Here is a 21,177-nt window from a genome sequence, read left to right on the forward strand (position 1 = left end):
GCTCTACTTTGGATTCACGTGCTAATACTTATTTATAAAGCTCAGCCAGTTTAGTTCAGTTTTAGATGCATCAAATTTACTACTTCTATCTAATTGACATATTGCAACTTGTAACTGGTATACATTTAACATATTGTCCGTATTGTTCAATTTCTCCCCTCAGCCGACTTTCATCCAGATTATGTAAATTAGAACAATAAAAAACTGTAGTTTGAAAAGAACTGTCATCCCATTCACAGAGTCCAATTTTTTTAATCGCCTTAAGAGATGCTGCAGCTTTACATCTTTTGAAAAACATATTGAAAAACACAGGTCAAAAAAGGTAAAAACCATACAAGAAACAACTTTCAAGTCAAGTGTTTGTACACCTGAACAGACATTAAACATCAATATATACATTTAAAGTAGCATGTAAGACAATGTTAAATATGCAGCACAATGGGCACATTCAGCTATTGTGAAGTGACATAAAAACCATAGCCTGATAAGAGAAAATCACATCTATATTCAATCCGCCGGCACTAGTAATACCTTCATGTGTAATACATAATAAAACTAAAACAGCATTAAAACATTACAACATTTTTCAGAACAAGCATTCAATTCAAGGATGAGGAATACATTGTTTAACAATGGCCTTTCAAAATTGTGCTTTCAGGACATGTGAGAGCGTTTGACAAATATTATTTCAGGAGTTTAAATGTATACTCTGGTTCTTCAAAAATAATACTTTGATGGCTGTGTAGTCTAAACTCTTCACTGAACTGCTGCCTTCTAGCTTTATTAATTAAGTCAGTTGTTTTAGTTGAGTCAAGTCTTTTCTCCCCATTTTGTTCCCAAATAGCAAGTATTGTATAAAAAGACAGACATTAATTTATGCAGATGTTTTACTTTAAAATTCTTCACTGACATAATCAATGAATTAGATCCCCAAAAAATGACATGCATAGTCAGCTTGTCCCACTAACAAAACGTTTTCATGCCTTCAGACATACAGTATAATAAACCTTCGGAGGGACTTGTGTCCATGCATTGCATTCCTGTAAAGCTAATTTACAAACTGCATACAGTTTTACAAACACATGGCACATGCATCTACTTGCTAGTAAAAGAAATGTGAAGTTAAAACATCTAACAATTACTGTTAGGAAAGAGTTTCAAATGATTACAATGCTGATAGCCGACGTTGGTTTATTGTTTTTTCTGTTTTGGATTGTGGTCATATCAGTGTATATTCTTTAATCTTATTTAAACTCGTTTTTCTGTGGGAGCCTGTATGTACAAAGGGCCTCATGTTTCACCGGCTCAGTTTATGTTTTGGAAAGAAATGTCAAAAACTCAGCGTGTATTAATACACTTCCACTGTTTCACACCAGTGTCTGTTCAGTTATCTTCAAGGCATTCCCCACATATTTATTATTTTTTGAAGGGGGGTAGAGGCTCAACTCTGAGATCTGGCAGAACAAGTCAAGGACTTTCACATGTGAAGCCCTTCCAGTTTTCAGTTAGCTGTAGGTTTTTGTCTCTTACTCTGATAGACAAGAATCTTTAGCAGAGTGCTGCTGTAACTGCTGCTCATAGCAGGGAGGGTTGTAAAACACTGTCAGCTCCAGTCAATGCATCTTACTGCAAGTCATATTAAGATTTGTCTTTACATTTTATATAGTACAGTACATGCACGGATCATGTAAAGCCAGAATGAAAACTTTATAAAGAGAGTTTCAGAGTTTTTTAATATTCTGTGAATGCTACTTATTGTTGGATTTTACAGAACAGGTATGACAAGCCGGGACATGACAGGAATAGGGCTGTGTATGCACAAGTCCAGTGCTAATGATGGGTTTAATACTTCATGCCACATTTGCCCTCGGGATGATTATGAGCAATATGAAAGGAATGTTGATATAATGGAGTTTTCTCTGGATCTTTGCTTGAAAGGGCCAAAAAAAAGGTTGGCATCCAAACAAAAGGCATGTTCATGTGGCTCTCGTCACAATTGGGTCATCATTTTTAAATTATCATTGAACATCCACCAAGATTGAATGCAAGCACGCTCTATAAGTACATCTTAAGAGGAAAGTGCAGTTGCATTTGAGTCAGCTTTATGTGGCATTAATTACCGTAAATTCTGGACTATAAGCCGCTACTTTTTTCTCACACTTCGAGCACTGCGGCTTCTACTCCGGTGCGGCTAATGCATGGATTTTTTATGGGGGACAATGAGCTTCTGCCGCAAAAACATTTGACTTCGTCACATCGGATCTTAATATCAGTCATTTTGCGCTTCATGCACGCACCCTCATCATGGAAAACACACGGAGAAATACATATGATGCAGCTTTCAAGTTAAAGGCGATCGACCTGGCTGTCAAAGAAGCTAACAGAGCTGCTGCACGTTAAGATGACACTGACAGCGACAACAGAGACTGAGGAAGTGAGTAATGAAGTCATTCTGAGGCAGTGAATGGATGGACTTTTTCTTGTGAAATATATTACGGTCATCTTTTTCATCAGCCGTGTTACAGACACCGTCGGCTAGGCTTCGTATTGTAACGGTTCATGTTGTAAAGTCAGTAGTTGATAATGTGTTCATAATTCCGATTATGTGGAGAGTCAGTGAATGCACCAGCGAGAACGTGTTGAGTGGCTGTATGAGAGAACGCTGGGGGAGAGAGTTGGATTGTTACGGCAAGTTATGTGTTGCTCTCTGCTGTAAACGGCGTGGTCACGGCCGACAGTGATCGGGTTATTAAAAGTTATTATTTGAACGCTCTCGTCGTCCTTTAACGTCCGTACGGACGCTACAGTATTTGCGGATGTTACCGGTAGCCTACGTCTGTGTAAATAGCTCTTGTTATAGCGTGGACACCTGCGGCTTATAATCAAGTGCGGCTTTTATATGTACAAATACATTTATTTACTTATTTTTAGCCGGTGCGGCTTATATCCAGGTGCGCTCAATAGTACGGAATTTACGGTAATTAATGATTTTGAAACCACGCAGTCAAGAAATAAAGTATCAAAACTTCTACATCTTTTCCAACTTCATTCATGCTAAGTACCCACTATGACAAGTTCACCCTTGACATATTCATAACTTCATGCTTTTAAATTAGCAACATGAAGACTACAGCTTTACAAGTTTTTTGTTGTATATGTTGTATATTTTGTTGCATTGAGAAGAGATGTTAACTGCAGAGCATCAATAAGCAAACATGATCTTAAACAGTCTGCATTGGCATCAATAAGCAAACATGATCTTAAACAGTCTGCATTGGCTCAAACAAAGTTAGTATATGGGTACATGGGTAAATGTTAAATCACAAAAACACTTGCTCTGATAAGAAGTCATTGGATAGCATTGACGTTTAAACAAAGCTTTTAAAACCACTGGTTCATCCATGATTATTAAATGCTGAGATTCTGCACTGTCTTGTATTGAATAGGAAATGTACATTTGATCATGTAAGCTATTTGATCACAGAAGTAGATGAGAGCAAACCAGGTTAAATATTGTTTGGTTAAAATACAGAATTTTGGTTGGTTGTGTGCAGCTATACACACAACACATTTCTTACAACCATGACCTGACATGACTTTGTATCTATTCCTCTTCAAAGACGAGACAATCTTCAATGATCATGGTTCAAAAATAATCTTATTCAGGAGGTGTTTAGCTAAAAAAGGCTGTAAAGGAACACTCCAAAAAAAAAGCATCAAATTCAACTGGGAGGGAATTGTCTCTGACACTAGTTGTTAAGAGCCATGAAAAACCTAAGTAATATTGGTAATACATAATTAGTATAAGCTCTGTAGCTGAAGTTGAAAAAGCCCCTGAGGCTAAAAAGTAAAGCAAATTTGAAAGTGACCTGAATTTCAGATTCAGGAGGTCTATGAAAAAATTATCTTCATTGGTTATTACCTAAGTAACATTTATGTTGAAAGGTTACTTTATATATCAGTGCTAATAGTTTAATGTTTTCTCCATTATACCTTGATGATCATTGAATGATCCCATAAAGAGTGTATACCAGTGGGTGCTCTTTGGGTGTCTATGTCCACTTCTCATAGTCCTCTTCTCCAGGTCAATAATTTGCAGTCAACTTGCTTAAAGATTTTTTTTAATCTTTTGAGGCACCATCAAAATGTGTGCAATTTCACAAATCTATTTTTCCTCAGACAAATTTAACAAGTTTGCTGACCACCAATGTAGCACATCAAGTTTCTGTCTTAGAAAAAACATGGAAAACTTTATTTCTTTATCAATGCTGATTGTTATATAAATTTTTTTAGAGACACACTATAAAGTCAGGATTGGTTTGATAATATTTTGGTTAAATGTTTGTTCTAAAACGTGTGCTATAACCATTTAGGTTAATAATCCTGATATCAAGGCCCTAATGCACTTAAATATTTCCAAAGCTGAACCTACAAGTTGGTTTGATTAAAATGAACCTGTCAGATGTACAGTACCTGAAGGCAGCCCTTTTTTGGTAAGGTAATGGATAATCAGTGTTTGATTCTTTTTGTGATCCAGTATTATCTTTAGTCTGTCTTTGTTAGTTTTTATGAACAAGTACCAAGTTTTTGAGTAAAAAAAAGTCACATGGGAAACAATGTTTTTGACACTTTTAGCTCACTGTTCCCATGATTTAAAGACTTTATGTAAAGTAGCATGTCTGCTTCAGCTAAAAACACAAACTCTCCACTTAAAAATAGCAGTGCTGTCAACAGATGCCTTGCACTGCTTCAGATAAAAGCTTTAACTGTTACGTACAAACTATCTCAATTATGGCTAAAAGGAAAATAAAAAAGATTGCAGGACAGGGTTAAGAGCCATTAGTCTGTAGATGTAGGGAAGCAGAACCTTCGTCAAAGACTAAGGAGGCTGCAAAGATGACACTTTTTCATAAAAAAAAAAAAAATCCTTTTACTTGTGAAACAATATTGGTTTGGCCAAACCTGCCAGGATCTTTGGTACATGGACAGAGATTATCTCCCCGATCATCTCTGGAAAGCTGACCTTTGTGGGGAGCGACTGAGCCTGGACAAAGAGGTCGAACGTAAACTGATGAAGCTTCTTTACAGTCTGTAGAAGTTTTTCAAAAGAGAAACACAAAAATGAAACATTTAAATAAAATAAACTACAAGCAGTGTTTTAACAATGAATCACAAAAATAATGACAAAAAATCGAAAGGCCAGTGAGCTCTGAATCATACTGTACAACTCATACTTTTGTATTTTTCTTTATTTTAACAGTTATTAGAATTTTTAGTTGGACTTTACGGTATCAGTTTCTGCTTAAGTGCAGTTTCTTCTGTGAGCTATTTAAAAAGCCAGCATCCCCTGGGATGTAGTTGCAAGCATTTCCAAGAAATCTTTTTACCAACTGAACTACTGCACTGTTGTTTGACTTTATGTCTCTGCTTGTCTATTTCAATCAAAGGCATGCACATGGACATATTTAAAAACCTTTAAGAACTTTAACAAATCTGCTTCTGACATGATTTCTTTCTGTTATGTGAAGGATAACCTGAGTAAATGTAAGGCATGTTTTGGAAGCTGTGTCTCACCATCTGCAGAGAGTCCAGAAGTCGAGTGAGATGGTAGAACCTTTGAGAAGAATTGGTTTTTCTCCCACAATTAATGAGGCGATCGAGTTCGTTGATATAGGTGAGACGCAGTTCATCAAAGTATTTCTGACTCTTCAGACCTTCAACAGGAACTGGAAAAAATAATCAGAAGAAAAGTGTTGACTGCATGCTTAGTTGTTTTAATTTTGTATGAGTTCATGTCCACAGATTACATACGTATGCTGAAGAGCAGCAAAGCCTTCATGCAGAGAAATTCCTCCTGAGTAATCTGGAGCATCAGAAACTCCTGTGAAAGGTGTGTCATCCGTATGCAGTGCTCATACATGGAGGAAATGTGCATCCGATGTCTGCAGATTTAGAAAAGGTCAAGATGAAAAATGTGAAGTAATGTGAGGAAGCGGAAAGTTAAATTAAGAGAGAATCAGGAAAAATAGCTTCACACCATTGTCATTTATTTTTTATTAAATACCTGCTGGATGTCAGAGGTTAGACCTATATCTATTAATGGAGAACAGTAAGTTACCATTTAGAACTGTACAGATTTTAGCTGTGTGATCTGTGACATCAAGATGTTTAAACACAAAACGCTATTTCAGTAGAATTTCTTTCTGTATAATATGTTTTAAATTTCAGTAGAATGTCATCAGTATTTGAATATTATAGGAGGTGATTGGATTTCATGTTCATCAGGCCTTAACAATCTTTAAGCATTTCAATAATCTTAGCATTTTGGGAGATCAGACATTGTATTATAGTTTCATTTCGCAAAAAGAATTCATTCGTTTTTAGATTACATCAGTTTGTGACATATTAACGCCATAAAGATATGAGAAAAAGAATATGTAAAAAGTATCTCAGATGTTGAACATTATTAATAGCAGAGAGCAAGGTTAGCCGAGTTGGTAGAGTGTTGAAGTCTCAATCCTGATACCATTTGATGCTCACCAACTTTCTCTCCCCATATTTCCTGTGTCTCTACAGCCATCCAATCAAAGAAGAAAAAAACCTCCAATAAAACCTAATAGCTGCAGCCCAAAGAAAATGGTTTAAAATGAAAGAGAAAAGAAAAAGAGCTAATGGTTCCTCATATAAGACACACAGTCTACAGTAAGACCTGTGGTAATTGACAAAATACACAAAATATAGATATAGACTTACGAAAACAACATATTTTTTGCAAGGATGGTGAACATATTCATTGGGATTCAGTTCCAGGAACTCTTCTTACTGTTTGTACAAAGGTCAGAACTGATTAAGGTAAAAAGGTGTAAAAGGTCGCTCACTTGACTTAAAGACCTGGAACTCAATGAGCCGGGGCCCTTTTCTGAAAAATGGTTCAACAAACTCTCAGTCTAACTCTGAGCTCTGAGTTGATTTAGGTGAAAAACTCTCCGTTTTTGCTTCCAGATCAGCTTATTTGAGTTTGTTAAATCAACCCTAAGTAAGTTCACGAGGTGTACAGCACGTGCACCATGTGGATAAAAAGCCAACATTAATGGAGCCCTAATACTTCCATTTACCATGGCAACAGGTGACAAAAAAAAGTATTCCTCATACTTTAGCCTTTTTGAATATAGCCTACATTTTCATGCGGGCATACAGTGAATATGAACAGGTTTTAAAAAGGAAAAAAAGTAACACTGCTGCAGCACAAAGGAGAGAGAAGGGGTGTGGGAGAAAACAGCTGCCTGTGTCAGCCATAATCAATTGTATTCATTTCTATGTATATTTAATCAAAATTATAATAGTGCAGGTCAAACTGATGAATTTATGTTCATTAAGATGCAATCCAGCAGAAGAAAATTGACTTTAAAGCAGTTAAAAATAAAACACAAGAACATAAACTCATGGTGGTATTTTAATCATAGTACTTAATTTAGTATTTATTTGAATGTGCTTTATATTTATCACCCACATAATGCTGGTGTCACAGGCTAAATGTCCTCTCACCTTTATCCTATTTAGTTTATTAATTAGCCTTAATTAAATGAACATTTCTGGACGTAAATGTAGTCTCTCATTCCCTGCGGAGTATATACTAAAATACAGACTAAAATAAATTTCATGTTTGACAAAATAGTTAATTTATACACCAGAGTAAAGCCTACCTGACATATAGTATTAAAACAACATGGATTTATATTCAGTGAAATGGAGAATCTTCACTAACACTGTGGAAGTGGAAGAGGAAATGAAACAGCGTTTCTGGCTCAGAAAGACGGGAGGGACTGTGAGAAACTCAGGATTCAAAGAAGAAAACCTGCTACCAGCCAGGTTAGGTTCACAGACTCAGTTACTATAGTAACTGGATCAGAGATAAAGTAACCTCTGCCTCTCGAACAATCCTGAGTTACCCCTCTTTCTTGGGTTTGAGTGATCTAACCTGCTGAAACACAAAACCTAGAGTTTCCCTCATTTCAGGGTTGACTGACACAGTGTTAAAACAAAACCTGCTTACTAAAACTGGCCCCTGGTCTTATTGGGTACTTTAACCCCATTTCCACACAGCAGTTCGGTACGCATCAGTACAGTTTGGTTTGGTAAAGCCTGATCCTGTTTGCGTTTCCACAGCTAACTGGAAATGGGGCTTAAGTCTGTTTATTTCTCTTCGCGACACACAGCCTTCTCTGAAACAAAGCTGGATTGAGTTTTGTAATAGTGTCACAAGTGTCACATGTCAGTGATAGAGTAGATGAATTGCTGGATGTCTTCCAGTTGGTTTTGTTTGTGTCACTTTTTTCTCCTCCCGTCTACCAAAAAGGGCACGGGTGGCTGTAGAAATGCAAACGGGATCAGGCTTTACCAAACCAAACCTGCTGTGTGGAAACTGGGCTGAAAGAAACAATCTCCGTAGTGCAGTTCACAATAATGCCAATAGGCGGCAGTCGGAGACTAACCACATGGTACAATGCAAATAACGTCAAAACACAAAAGCATAGAAACTCTATCAACCTCCAACAAAACTGAAAGCAAAGGTTATAGTTTATTATCAATATCAATCTGGTGCACAGCCTGAGAGGAGTTCTCCAAAGTCGGTGTATATTGCAATATACTGTATATTTTATCATCGAATTTATATATCGTGATACACATCGTATCATGAGGTTGTGGGAAATACCTGCCCCTAATTCAAACAGACAACTCACAGTTCCAAAACAACAAAGATCAGCTGAATGACATGCTCAACACATACTGTAGGGGAATAGGTTTCTAAACATAATTACCAACGTTTTAAAGAGAGGATTTTTTAAGAGAATTTACATATTAAGCAATACTACATATTTACATACTGTATTAAGCAATACTACAGTTCTGTTGGGCAGTGGGCCCATTAGAGAATAGATCTTCATAGAGGCAAATAAGGTGGTGAACAAAAACATCTGGAATTTTTCTAATGTTAATTAGTTTATTTTGCCAATGAAACATTTGCTTGTCTTATGTAAACACTGCACTGGGCAGGAGTTTAACTGTCAAAGAAGGAGGCAACATGATGGATTTGTAAACAGCTCTGTATAAAGTGACAATTTCTTAAAATGTGAAATTGTTGCAGTGACCCTTTGCATCTAGGTTTTCTACATTTTAGTAAATGTCTGCCCTCAATGAAGCATATTGTTGACTGTGTTTGTGGAATTGTTGCACTGGGCCGAGTTTAAACACACTGTGTTGATTAATGTGTAAATGCAAAAACTAAACTGGCTGACACAGGGTAGAAAAACTGCTGCTCCACAGCTGTGGTCGTAAATTTCTCTTCCCCCTGGCCACAACTGTTTTCGTGATGCCACAGCAGAATGGTTTGCTTGTAACAGCTGCCAGATATGCCTGTCTTCAATTCTCTAGCTTAGAACAGGTTGAAATCATCAACAAGTGAATCAAGTTGAAAGTTTCACGTTATAAGAACAGGTTGAACTTTGTTGTTTCCTCCAAAATTCCTGTTTCTAAATCTTGAATAGTGCAGAAGAAAAAGTTTGACATCTTGAAAAGTGCATTTATTTTTCTGGGGCCAAAAGTACTAAAAACTGCTCCGAGTTACAAAATTCTAAGAAAATTCTTAGAATCAGGAAATATTCTGATAATCTCCCATAAAACTTCAGACTAGATCCTTGTAAAGTTGAAAATTATTCACAAAGCGTCTAAGACCTTAAAAGAGCTCCTATGGTGTAAAACTGTTAGTAACTATGAGTTGTGAGGAGGACTTGGAACAGGCATGGATGGCTCCATCCATCTCTAACTTTTTCCAGTAATAAAGAGGCTTTGTTCAGACTGCCTCACAAGTCTCTGAATCACATCCTACTGACTGACTATCCACATTACAAATTGCAAGTGATTATTCAAATCCAATCTGCCTGTCCATATTGACATGGTCTGATCCACGTTGATTTCTATGGTAACAGGTTCCGCCCAGGAAATACAACAGCAAAGTGGATGACAGAGATGTGTGATTATTTCTGATGCATGCAATTTTACGGAGCAGTCTATCCGCAAGCATGTTTTACTACTTTTGTTTTGATTCTTGCTGTTTTCTTTCACTGACCAAAGTTAACTTCTGGCCTGCCGGATCTACATCATTGTTTTTATTTTTCGATCATGTTGCATCGAGAGTACATAGTTGCATCAAACCACATACAAACACAAATCTGGATGTGCTAAAAATCAGATTTGGAGGTGCAATGTGAACAAGGCCAGAGAGACATGCATCTTGAGTTTCTCTACATGTAGTCAGATCCACAGGTACATCCAATCGCTGATTAAGGCCCTTTACCTGCTGATATAGGTCTAGGACAGTTTAATCCTTGAGAGGACTCCTAATTCACTAAGACCTATTCACAAAGAATCGCAAAATGGCTGCAGCGAGACAAAATGTTTTGGGGACAATGGAAGACTGTGAATAAATCAAGAGATATAGGCTTAATCGTGAGGGTATCAAACTTGTTGATTTAGTTCAGGATGCAATTTAAAAATATACTCAGTGTATAAAAGTTGGCAGAGTACATTTAATTACCTCCTTGATTAAATGCAATTTCCGTATTTTGCATTTTCCTATAAATCAGCTGGTTTTGGTAACAGACGATGTTGAGAGTGGCTGGCTATTAAATGAAAGTCAAAACCGTTACATTTCAATATGTATACAGTCATATTCTTAGTTGTCTTTAAGAATAAAGATTTACAATCGTAGATGTCACTACAGGCACACCAATCTTAACAAAATTGGATATATTAGATGTGGAGTATTTAAACAATGTATGTACAAAATGTGGTACAATTTGAGTAAAGACTTGAGTTACAGTAGTGAATTGAATATGCATATTTTTAAAAATGAAGAGTGATGAGCTTGTAGATCTAATGTCCGCTCTCAAACTATTTAAAATCCAATGTACTAAATATTTGGTTTGTTTGGCCATGAAATCTACTTTGCAATGCAATCCTTAAATAAATATGACAATGTGACATAATGTTATTGTATGCTACATTGCATGGAACTACTTGTGATTCTAGAGTTGGTGATCCTCATATCCATTAGCCAGGCCAGTCTCTAGGGTGGTCAGTCTCCAGGGTGGATTACCTCTCTTACAAGTAGTACTTAAGGTAGTCAAATGCCCATTTGATTGCAAGACACTTTTTTTCGAGACACGCTTAAGAAGCTTCCTACTAGCCACAGTCTGGGGCTTCTTTGTAGCAGCACAGCACAAATGCCCACATCTGATGCATCACTCTGGACAATAAAGGGCTGCACAAAGTCAGTACCCATTCTGTAGGATCTTCAGAATGGGTACTTTTCAAATGTAGTCCTTCAGGCTCTTGAAGGCCTCCTCATATTTGCCTGCCCACAGAACATTGTTGGGCTGGTCCTTTCTCGTGAACCGTGAAGGGTGCTGAGATGGTTGAGAAGCAGGGAATGGCACTACTGTACTACTCCACCAGGCCAATGAAGGACTTCACTTTTGATTTGGTAGTGGGCCACTCTGCCACCCATAGAGCTTACACGTTTCCCACATGTAGTCAGATAACACCCTCCCCCAGCACAAAACCCAAATACTGGGTCTCTCACTTGGCCAATGAGCACTTGCCTGGGCAAGTTAAGTCAAGCCACCATGAAGACCAAAGGGTTAGGGGCATCTGCCAATACCCTTTGCAGAGGTTTAGTTTGCTAATGTAGTTTAAACCCCCATCCTCTCCATCATTAATTCTTGGCATAGGAAACCATTCCAGTTTGCTGACAACATCCACCTTCCAAAGGTTCTTGTCTTTCTAATGATCTAAGATGATCTGGCTTCTTTATTCACTACAAAAAGGCTATATAACTCCTAGTTCCCTCTTGAACTCTAATTCCTCATTAAATAAAGGCAGCAGGTGATCAGGGACCCTCAAGACAGGCTAATGAATGGGCTTTGTAACCTTTGAGGTTATGTGGTGCCACGTGACCCAACCAAAACACATGAAAGAATAACAGTTCGGGGGCCACAAACAGGACCCTTGCACTAGAGAATATACAAACAGAGAAAAGGAAGAAGAATGATAATCAGAGTGATGGAAGTCATAAACAACAAAGAAAACTAGGTTTTTTTTGAATGACTGCTGAAACCGAAACGGACGGGATTATCGGAGACCCACATGTAGAAATGTTTGTTGAAGAAAGAATAAAAAAATAGAAGTGTGTTCGGATCATGAGAGGAGGAATGGTTGTCATTGATTGTACATCCAAATGGCAACAAGATTTTTTTTTGGGAAGTGGAAGGAGTGCGTGTTTGTCTTTTGAGGGAGATTAGCCCGATAGAGTATATCTCGATCATGTGTGTTACCAAATTCAACCGTTCAAACGGTTCGAGGAAAGAAAAGATGTGGGAAAAACAAATGTCACAAAGTCAGAAAAAATCAAGATAATACTGAATTCTGCAATGCAATTTTTGGATATTGTGGACATAACTGGAGAGGAGTTAGACATAATACTGAGGGAAGTACTGGCACAAACCCAGGCTATTATGGTAATAGATCACTTTGAGTGGAAACTGTTAATATGCACGCTGGTGCCAACTGCCATAAAACTCCAAAGAAGAAGAAGATGAAGCTCTGTTTAGCAGTTCCTGTTTATGAAAGGAGTGCAAAAACAGCAAAAAAAAAGAAAAAAAAAGGAGCACACTCGACAGTAAGCAACAACAGATGCATTGAGACACTAGGCCTTTACACTGAATAAAGAAAACCTGAAGGACATTTGTTTGCTGCCTTTTCTGTCTCTTTCTGAAGAGGAGTACAAGCAAGGCTGTGGGGCAACAGGTGACAAACAATTATAGATTTGACGTGTTTAACAATAAACTTGTTTAGTTTAAAAATAGTTTTCTTTTCGTTGAAAATACAATGTTTGAAAAAGAATCATGGGGTTATTCTTAAACGTTCCATATTATACCCTTTTGGGGGTTCATATACTGTATCTGCTTTATGTGTCTACTAAAGTATGTTCACAACCGCTAATGTTCGAAAATGTACTGCTGCTCCATACAAGCTCTCTCATTTCCTGTGTTTCTAACTCTCAGCGAAAAGAGAGAAAAACAACATTTACATCTTACATTAGTGCATGCAAGTGTTTAAATAACCTTAGAGGGAACGGGGTTGTCCTGTGAAAAAGCCTTTAGTTAATTATCTTGTTTTCAGACACTTCGCTGTGTGGACTGCTATTTTGTTTTAGCTTTATTTATTCAGTAGAGGTTCATTAAGTGCAGATACCTCTTTGAGTTGTCCCCTGCATTACACTCACACAGTTACACAATCAAACATGGAATCCATCCAGAGTAACCAATCTTGTCTGCCAGTGACCAAACATCTTCAATGGGATCATAAGTTACATTTACACTGCAACAGCAGCACTTAACATAAAAAACACCTAAAGTTAATTTCACAAGTCATTTAGTACCGAGCTGGACCGCTCGGTGGAAACGGGGCTTTAGTCTCTCCAGTGTGTCCTAGGTCTACCTTGAGCCCTGCCTGAGGACACCTTCCTAGGGAGGCGTCCAGGGGGCATCCGAAACAGATGCCTGAGCAAAGCTGACTTTTCTTGATGTGGAGGAGTCAATGGACCGAGAAGCTCCAAACTCCTCCCTGGTGACCGAGCTCCTCACCCTTTTTCTAAGGGTGCGCTCAGCCCCCTACGGATGAAGCTCATTTCAGCTCTTGTATCCAGGATCTCGTTCTTTCGGTCATTACCCAAAGCTCATGACCATAGATGATAGTAGGAATGAAGATTGATCAGGAATGCGATCAGCATGACTGTAAAGCTCGCTCCGCCCTCCCCCCACTCGTGAACAAGACCCAGAGATACTTAAACTTCTCCAACTGGGGCAAGGACTCCCCACTGACCCATAGAGGGCAAGCCACCTTTATCATTTGAGATAATGTCCCTTAGATTTAGAGGTGCTGATCCTCATCCCAGCTGCTTCACACTTGGCTGTGAATCGCCCCAGCGTCCAGGTTCAATGGAGCCAACAGGACCACATCATCCGCAAAAAGCAGAGACAAGATCCTGTGGTCCCCAAACCAGACTCCATACAGCCCCTGGCTGCACCTAGAAATCCTGTCCATAAAAGTTATAAACAGAACCGGTGACAGAGGGCAGCCTTGTCGAAGGCAAAAGCACACTGGGAACAGGTCCGACTTATGAAAGGCAATGCAAACCAGACTCCTGCTCCGGTAATACAGGGACTGGACAGCCCTTAGCAAAGGGCCCTGGACCCTATACTCTCAGAGTATCCCCCACAGGATGCCACGGGGGATAAGGCCATTGCCTTCTCCAAATCAACAAAGCACATGTGGACTGGTTGAGCGAACTCCCATGAACCATTGAGCACCTGATGGAGAGTGTAGAGCTGGTCCAGTGTTTAGTGGCGAGAATGAAAAGCGCATTGTTTCTCTTGGATCTGAAGTTTGACTAATGGTCAGATCCTCCTCTACAGTACCCAGGAATAGACTTTCCCAGAGAGGCTGAGAAGTGTGATTCCCCTGCAGTTGGAACACATCCTCCAATCCCTTCATCATTCCAATAACCCCCCTCCAAGTTCCACTGTCATTGCCCACGTGGGTGTTGAAGTCCCCCAGTAGAACAATGGAGTCCCCAGTTGGAGTACTATTCAGCACCCCTCCCAGGGACTCCAAAAAGGCCGGGTAGTCCGCACTGTTGTTCGGTCCATTGACCAATACAACAGTCAGAGACCTGTCCCCTACCCGAAGGTGTAGGGACGAGACCCTTGTTCACCTGGATGAATTCCAACACATGACAGCTGAGCTAATGGGCTAAAAGCAAGTCCACACCAGCTCGCCACCTCTCACTGCAGGCAACTCCAGAGAAGTGAAGAGCCATGCGTGGAAGTGCTAACCGGTACCTCTCGACATCCCGCACAAGCTCAGGCTTCTTACCCCCCAGTGAGGTGACATGTCCCAACAGCCAGAATGTGTGTCAGGGATTGGGTCACTGAGGCCTGCTGTCGACTACCCCCTGATCCACACTGTTCCCAACCCCTACGGCCTCTTCTGTTGGTGGTGAGTCCACAGGAGGATATAGAAATATAATTAGAGTCAATATGAAAAAGTTGCAAAAAACTACATTTCTAATACCTGCTCTAAAGAGTATAAGATTGGTTAAATTTGGTGCAATTACTGGAAGAGTTAAAGTCTTTAGTTTTGGAGACAACAAGCATTAAAGCATAAAATGCAAACAAATAAATCTCTGTGAAGAGAAGCTGCAAGCGTGCGTACGAACGGTTTTATAAATCTGAATTATTTTGTGCGCATACCATTACCATACCATGAGACCCCAGGGCAATACTCAAATTGCTGCAAAATAAAGTTTGATTACATTGAAAAAACTACCCTACATCTCATATAACGATACCACAACAGAGAATTGCTGTTTAGTTTTCAGGTTTTAATTTGTGGTTTTAAGTTTTTTCAATACAGCATGGTGTTCAAAGTGAACTAGATATTAAGCATGGTCAGCTTTAGGGCTCTGCAATCTTGTGATTGCCAAGTTTCCACCACAGGGACCTGAAAAGGGCTTTGTCTAGAATTGTTATGTATTAATGAATGGTCTAATGGAGGCTTATGTTTTTTTGGGAAGAAGATTTGCCAAAATTAGAAATATTCAAGTGAATATGAATTAAAGATGGACCTTGCATTGGCTGTTGTGACAGTAGCTAATAATTTATGTTGTTTGATAACCCCTTGCTTTCCCGTCGCCCAACATCTCGTCATTTCTGGCTCCAAAAAATGCATTGGCCCACAAACCACTTGGCAATGTCAGAGTAGCTGCAACATTTTTTTTAAACAGTAAATATATTATACAAAGTGACATACACATTGCACAAAAACTAATGCATGGAGGTTTATTGCTCTTAGACATATTAATGTTCTATTAATTTAAATAATGAAAATCCTGCTCATTGTGTATCAAAAGTTAACACACAAGCACTAAATACTTTGAGTTTCGAAGTAATAGTCATAGTAATTCGCCCTGAGTCATAGATAAACTTCTACACCCACCTAAAAAAATATTTAATGTAATTGATGGACAGAACTTTTCAAGACTGTTAATATTCTTCATTTACACTCAAAAATACCGAATCAGCTTTTTTGTTATCTTATAATGGATTTTCAGATATTAATCAGATTCAAACACCAGCCCCAGAGAATTTAAATGCTGAAAACTTCTGTTCCCCACTTTAATTCTACTGTGACAACAGAAATAAAGTGGAAATTGGATGAACAGGGTCCTAAATAGCTGCAGGCATTCATGCTTTATTTTCTGACATGAGAGATGTCTTTGTGTTTGCATGAGCAGGAAATGACAAAAATACTGAGGGAGATGGATGTCACAACAAATAAAAGCTGATGGCTATAATAAGTAGAACAGCACCAGCTTACTCACTGTTTGTGATGTCTAAATTAAATGACAAGTACATTATGTTGGTCAACCCTGGGGAAAAATAATTTTAGAGAACAAAATTTAATTCAAGAATTCAGAGTTTTACATACTCATTGAACACAAGATCTGGGGCGAAGTAAAGCATCCTGCTGTTGACATTCTTATAGGACCTCCATCCCAGGGCGAACACCATGATCCCCATCCATGATTGTTGAATGACAGTCATTTGGTCATCCACATGGAGATTTCTAAAACCTAGGTAAAAAGATTTGTCATTGTAAAATGTGGATCATTTTGTACTTACAGAAGAACAATATCCTGTGATGTGTCCATGCCTACCTGCTTGCATTCCCTGGCACCCAAAGAAATGTTAAGGTTACTAAAAACGTATATAAATGGAAAGTGAGAAAAACTAAGCAAACAAGTAAGAAAATTTAGTTTGTTAGTTAGTTCGTTTATTTGTTCATTTGTTGTTCCCTAGAGAAATTCTTTTTCACACTTCCATAGATTTGTATGGTACACATTTAGAGAGGTTTTTTAAGACAGAGAAATACACATCAGACATTGTGGTTGGGGTGGAGGAGGATTTGGTGTGTGAAGACCGATTACTTTGGTGGCAGTATGGGTTATCTGGGTGAGTTTATTACTCAGCATATTGAAAAAGCATGTGGAACAGTATAGTAAGATGGGTTGAACAATGTTGGTGTACAGTAGAAGGAGTAGATGGGGAGCAACATGAAGACCTTTGAGTTTGAGCACTGCTGATAGTCTATGGTTTCCCTAATTGTGAAATTGCACTGAAAATAAGTCCTCCTGCAGGGTCTTGGGGGGTGCAGAGGGTTAGATATGGGAGACAAGCGAGACTGCTCTCAAAGATCTGAACAACTGACTCAATAAATGAAGGAATGACCGACATGGTAGACTATAGACTTCTTCTCATTCAAAAGACTTCAATCGATCAATCTTTATTTGTAGCGGCAATTCATAACAAATGTTATCTCAAGACACTTTTTAAAAAGAGCAGGTCTAGAGCGTACTCTTGTATTATTATTATTATTATTATTATTATTATTATTATTAGTGTAGAAATATAATTCAAAATGGCACTATAGCTTTGGGATGGATAATGTATCAGGCCACCTCCTTAAGGGATCGGTGTTAAACTTTAACATACTGTAAATAGCTTCCATAATACCCCTTTTCAATCTAGCAGTCCTACTTAACTATGGTAATAAATCACATTTAATGACCTAACAGCCTCCAAATGAAGTAGAACCCTAAATCTGTATATGCCTGCCTGTACCTTTTACCTGCCCATTCCAGTCAACTTGAAAGTAACTTCTGTTTGGATTAGCTCTCTTTGTCTGACAGCTTGGTCTGTATTATCAATTTACCAATCAACAAGCATTTCAAAACCATCTACTAGTATGAGAAGACTGTTACTTTTAGCGACAAACCCAATGGCAATTATCAAATGAATATTCAGTTCCCATTAGCTTAAGGGAGCATGTTTGTATCTTTTAAAATGATTGTATGTGACAAATAGCTCCTTTAATTTATAGATAGAAAGCTATTATAATGTTTGTGTTTGTTTATAATAGGTCAGTACAATTTATAATAATAATAATAATCGTAATAGCAATAATATTTATTAACAAAAAGCAAAAGACAAATGAAAACAATTATAATAATAATAATGAATAAATACAAAATTATAATAATTAGCAAATACAAGTTTAGAAATAAATCAATATAAATGAATAAATGAGCAAGTGACTGCGTTTGTTAGTTGAAAAGTGAGTTTGAAGAAAGGGGTGAGAAATAAATAATAAAAATAATAAAAAATGTTTTATGTCACAAAAGAAAAAAGAAAAAGAAAAAAACCCCTGAAAAAATAAATAAATTTAAACTAATTACTGCAGGAGATGACAACAACAAATCTGATAATATGATAGAGTATCTTAGTTGTATTGACGTGGAAGGGGGAAGTCAGGCAGAACAAAAACAAAAATAAAAGACAATTATGATAATAACAAAAGATATTGGGTCATTTTTGTGGAAAGTTGATAAATGATAGTCAGATGGAGTTGTGGTCATTGTTATTTAAATAGGAGGATGTATTTTTCAAGATGTGTGATCGGTGAGTACGGTGAGTACATATCTCAGTGTGAGATATGTATGAAGTGTTTTGTTTTGATTTTTTTTTTTTTTTAGTTTTGTTCAGTTTTATTCTTTCTTTTCTTTCTCTTTCTGTTGACTGGATAAGTAAATAAGCAGCTGTTTGCTAACAAGTCTCTAGATTCTCTTTGTGTAAATTTAAAAAACACTTGTCAATATTGTTATAGCCATGTATCATACCTGGCAATCCTTTTGCCCATTTGACAACTTTGACCAGTTGCCTCTCTCCCAGCTCGTTGAGGCTAGTCAGCAGTGTGGCAGCTGAGTCTGGTTGGCCGTAGTCATGTCCTGCATTCACCACCTCAGGCTCGATTGACTCCAGGATGTTGAGAAAGACTATTTGACTGTTGAAGTTTAGGCCTGGTTTAGGAGAAATATTCTGCATGACATCTTGTTCTGGACCAGGATGATCCTCTTCAGGGTTTTTCTGTTGTCCAATCTTCTTTAGTTTACGCGCTGGGATCAAAGAAAGAATTGAAGAATCAGTTTTTTATTAAAAGGTAACAACAGAAAGTCAAATAAACAATGTGCATCTTTTTCCTTATATAAGTCCCAACACACCAGACCTCCATGTGTCATGAATAAAAAAATAATGATCTAACTGTTAAACAGTGATATTTTTGTGTTATGAATGTGGCATTATGTAAAAGAGAATAAACAACTCAAGACCAGATTGAACATCTGAGTGCCCTCAGTTCAGGTTGGTCAAATCAAATAAACAAAAAGCTTATTTTTCTTCTTTAAGGTCTATTTCTTTGAAGACCTTGTTCTGAAGTCAGCTCTGGTTTTGAGTTTAAATCTTGTCTGGGAAAATTGAACTTTTAGGATTTAAGCTGACACGCAGAATAAACAGATGCTGTAGAAGTAACAGTTTTTCCCTTTCATAAAATCATAGATTCTAGCGCCATTTTCAAGCTCTTTATGTTGAATTAACATATTATATAATACATCTGATTATCTCATCACTTAAATACAAAATCTGAATGTATTGTTTATTAGATTAGCTATTTGTAATGGATTTAACGAATAAGCATTAGCCAGACCAAAGAAAAAAACAAAAAAACGATGCATGTTATTCTGCTTTCCAAATCATCTCTTAGAAGTATCTCATACTGCAGCTGTGGATTTTAAGTACCCTTTTGGAAATATATCAATTTTAGCCAACAATACCTAGACTAAACTATACTAATAGCTTTGAAGATTTGAATCATGTTTCATTTGAAAGAGAACTCTGAACAGACGAGCCTCATCTGGTGGAAAGGCCCGTGTTCACCATGTGTGAGAGCTTTCTAGTGATGCAGATATATTCATTATTTATTTTTCTGGTATTACTTTTTTTCCTTCCTGGAAGCTTTTCTTCTGGGAAAGGTTATATTGAACTTGTGTTTCCTTATTCTATACAAAGTTTGTAAGGATTAAGGGACAAGATAATGCCAAAAAAACAAGAAATACAGAGTGTAAAACAAACAAGCCTCTCCGTTAATCTGATGAAAAGCTGCAATAAAAGCTGCTGACAAATGCTAAAACTCTGGAGCCAGCTGCTCAACATGAAAACCTGCACTTTAAAATAAATTTGAGCTTGGCAATGTAAATAAAGTAGGGATACAGTAAGAAAGGAAATATTATACCATTGATAACAGCTAACAATTCACTGAACTATCCAGTTCATCAATAAACCACTGTTTCATTATAACAGTATTAAAGTTCAGCTTCAGCTCAGATGTTTATTTATAAGTGACAGCTGAGCATGAGAGTAAGAGATTGACATTATATAGATGGCTGATTTACACATGGAAGAACAGACAATGTTTTTCGTGTACTATCTGCAAAGAGTAAACATTCGAAATAGAAGTATTGATTCATATATTTCATATCATTCACACAAGTTATTAGAATAAAAATTCATTTAATTGACATGTGACTTCACCTACAGCTTCTTTTTGGAGAATGTCTTATTAAAAAACTGCTGCCTGGCTTTTCAGTTGGATAAATATTGAATTGCCTGTTATAGACACAACCTTAAGTCTCTGGGCTGAAAGCAAATCATATAAGGCGGATTATTTGCAACTGTCACATTTCTTTGTCTGATCCAAATACAAATATTTCAAATAAAATGGGTTAATTAAAAATCAGACTGATGATCCTCCATTGTGACACAGGCAGACGGCTGATCTCTGCAGAGTTCAGTGTAAAAAGATTGGATTGCGCTAACCTTAAGATCCACATGTTTGAGTTGAAATCAATAAGAAGCTGAAATGCAAGAAGCACTTATTTTACTCTAAGACATTTCATTTAGTTAATAGGTAAAGATGTTTTACATTTTCTATATTGGGATTAGGGTTTTCTTCATTGAGCACTAATCTTTCTTTTCGGGCTCAAGTACCTTGTGTTTACAAATAATATAAAGAGTAGACATGAGTGTGAAAACCATAATTTTAAGCCGTGGTCTCAGTCTCAAAGATTGTTTCCTGCTCTACTGACCTCAGGTGAATATGCTTCGG

General features: G+C 37.5%; 1 protein-coding gene across 2 annotated transcripts in view; it reads right to left on the reverse strand.

Moving 5' to 3' along the window:
• Positions 1 to 3,229: 3,229 nt before the first annotated feature.
• The window catches only part of ar (androgen receptor), a 30,181-nt gene continuing 12,233 nt past the window's right edge, over positions 3,230 to 21,177 (reverse strand). For both annotated transcript variants that reach the window (XM_079356621.1, XM_079356620.1), the window contains exons 4-8: positions 18,857 to 19,132; positions 16,609 to 16,753; positions 5,812 to 5,942; positions 5,575 to 5,726; positions 3,230 to 5,089 (exon numbers count right to left, since the gene is read on the reverse strand). In XM_079356621.1, the coding sequence (XP_079212747.1) occupies positions 4,931 to 5,089; positions 5,575 to 5,726; positions 5,812 to 5,942; positions 16,609 to 16,753; positions 18,857 to 19,132 (863 nt within the window). In that variant the 3' untranslated portion in view covers positions 3,230 to 4,930. The remainder of the gene's footprint in view (positions 5,090 to 5,574; positions 5,727 to 5,811; positions 5,943 to 16,608; positions 16,754 to 18,856; positions 19,133 to 21,177) is intronic.

Source organism: Symphodus melops (assembly GCF_947650265.1).
Source record: "Symphodus melops genome assembly, chromosome: 11".
NCBI lineage: Eukaryota > Metazoa > Chordata > Actinopteri > Labriformes > Labridae > Symphodus > Symphodus melops.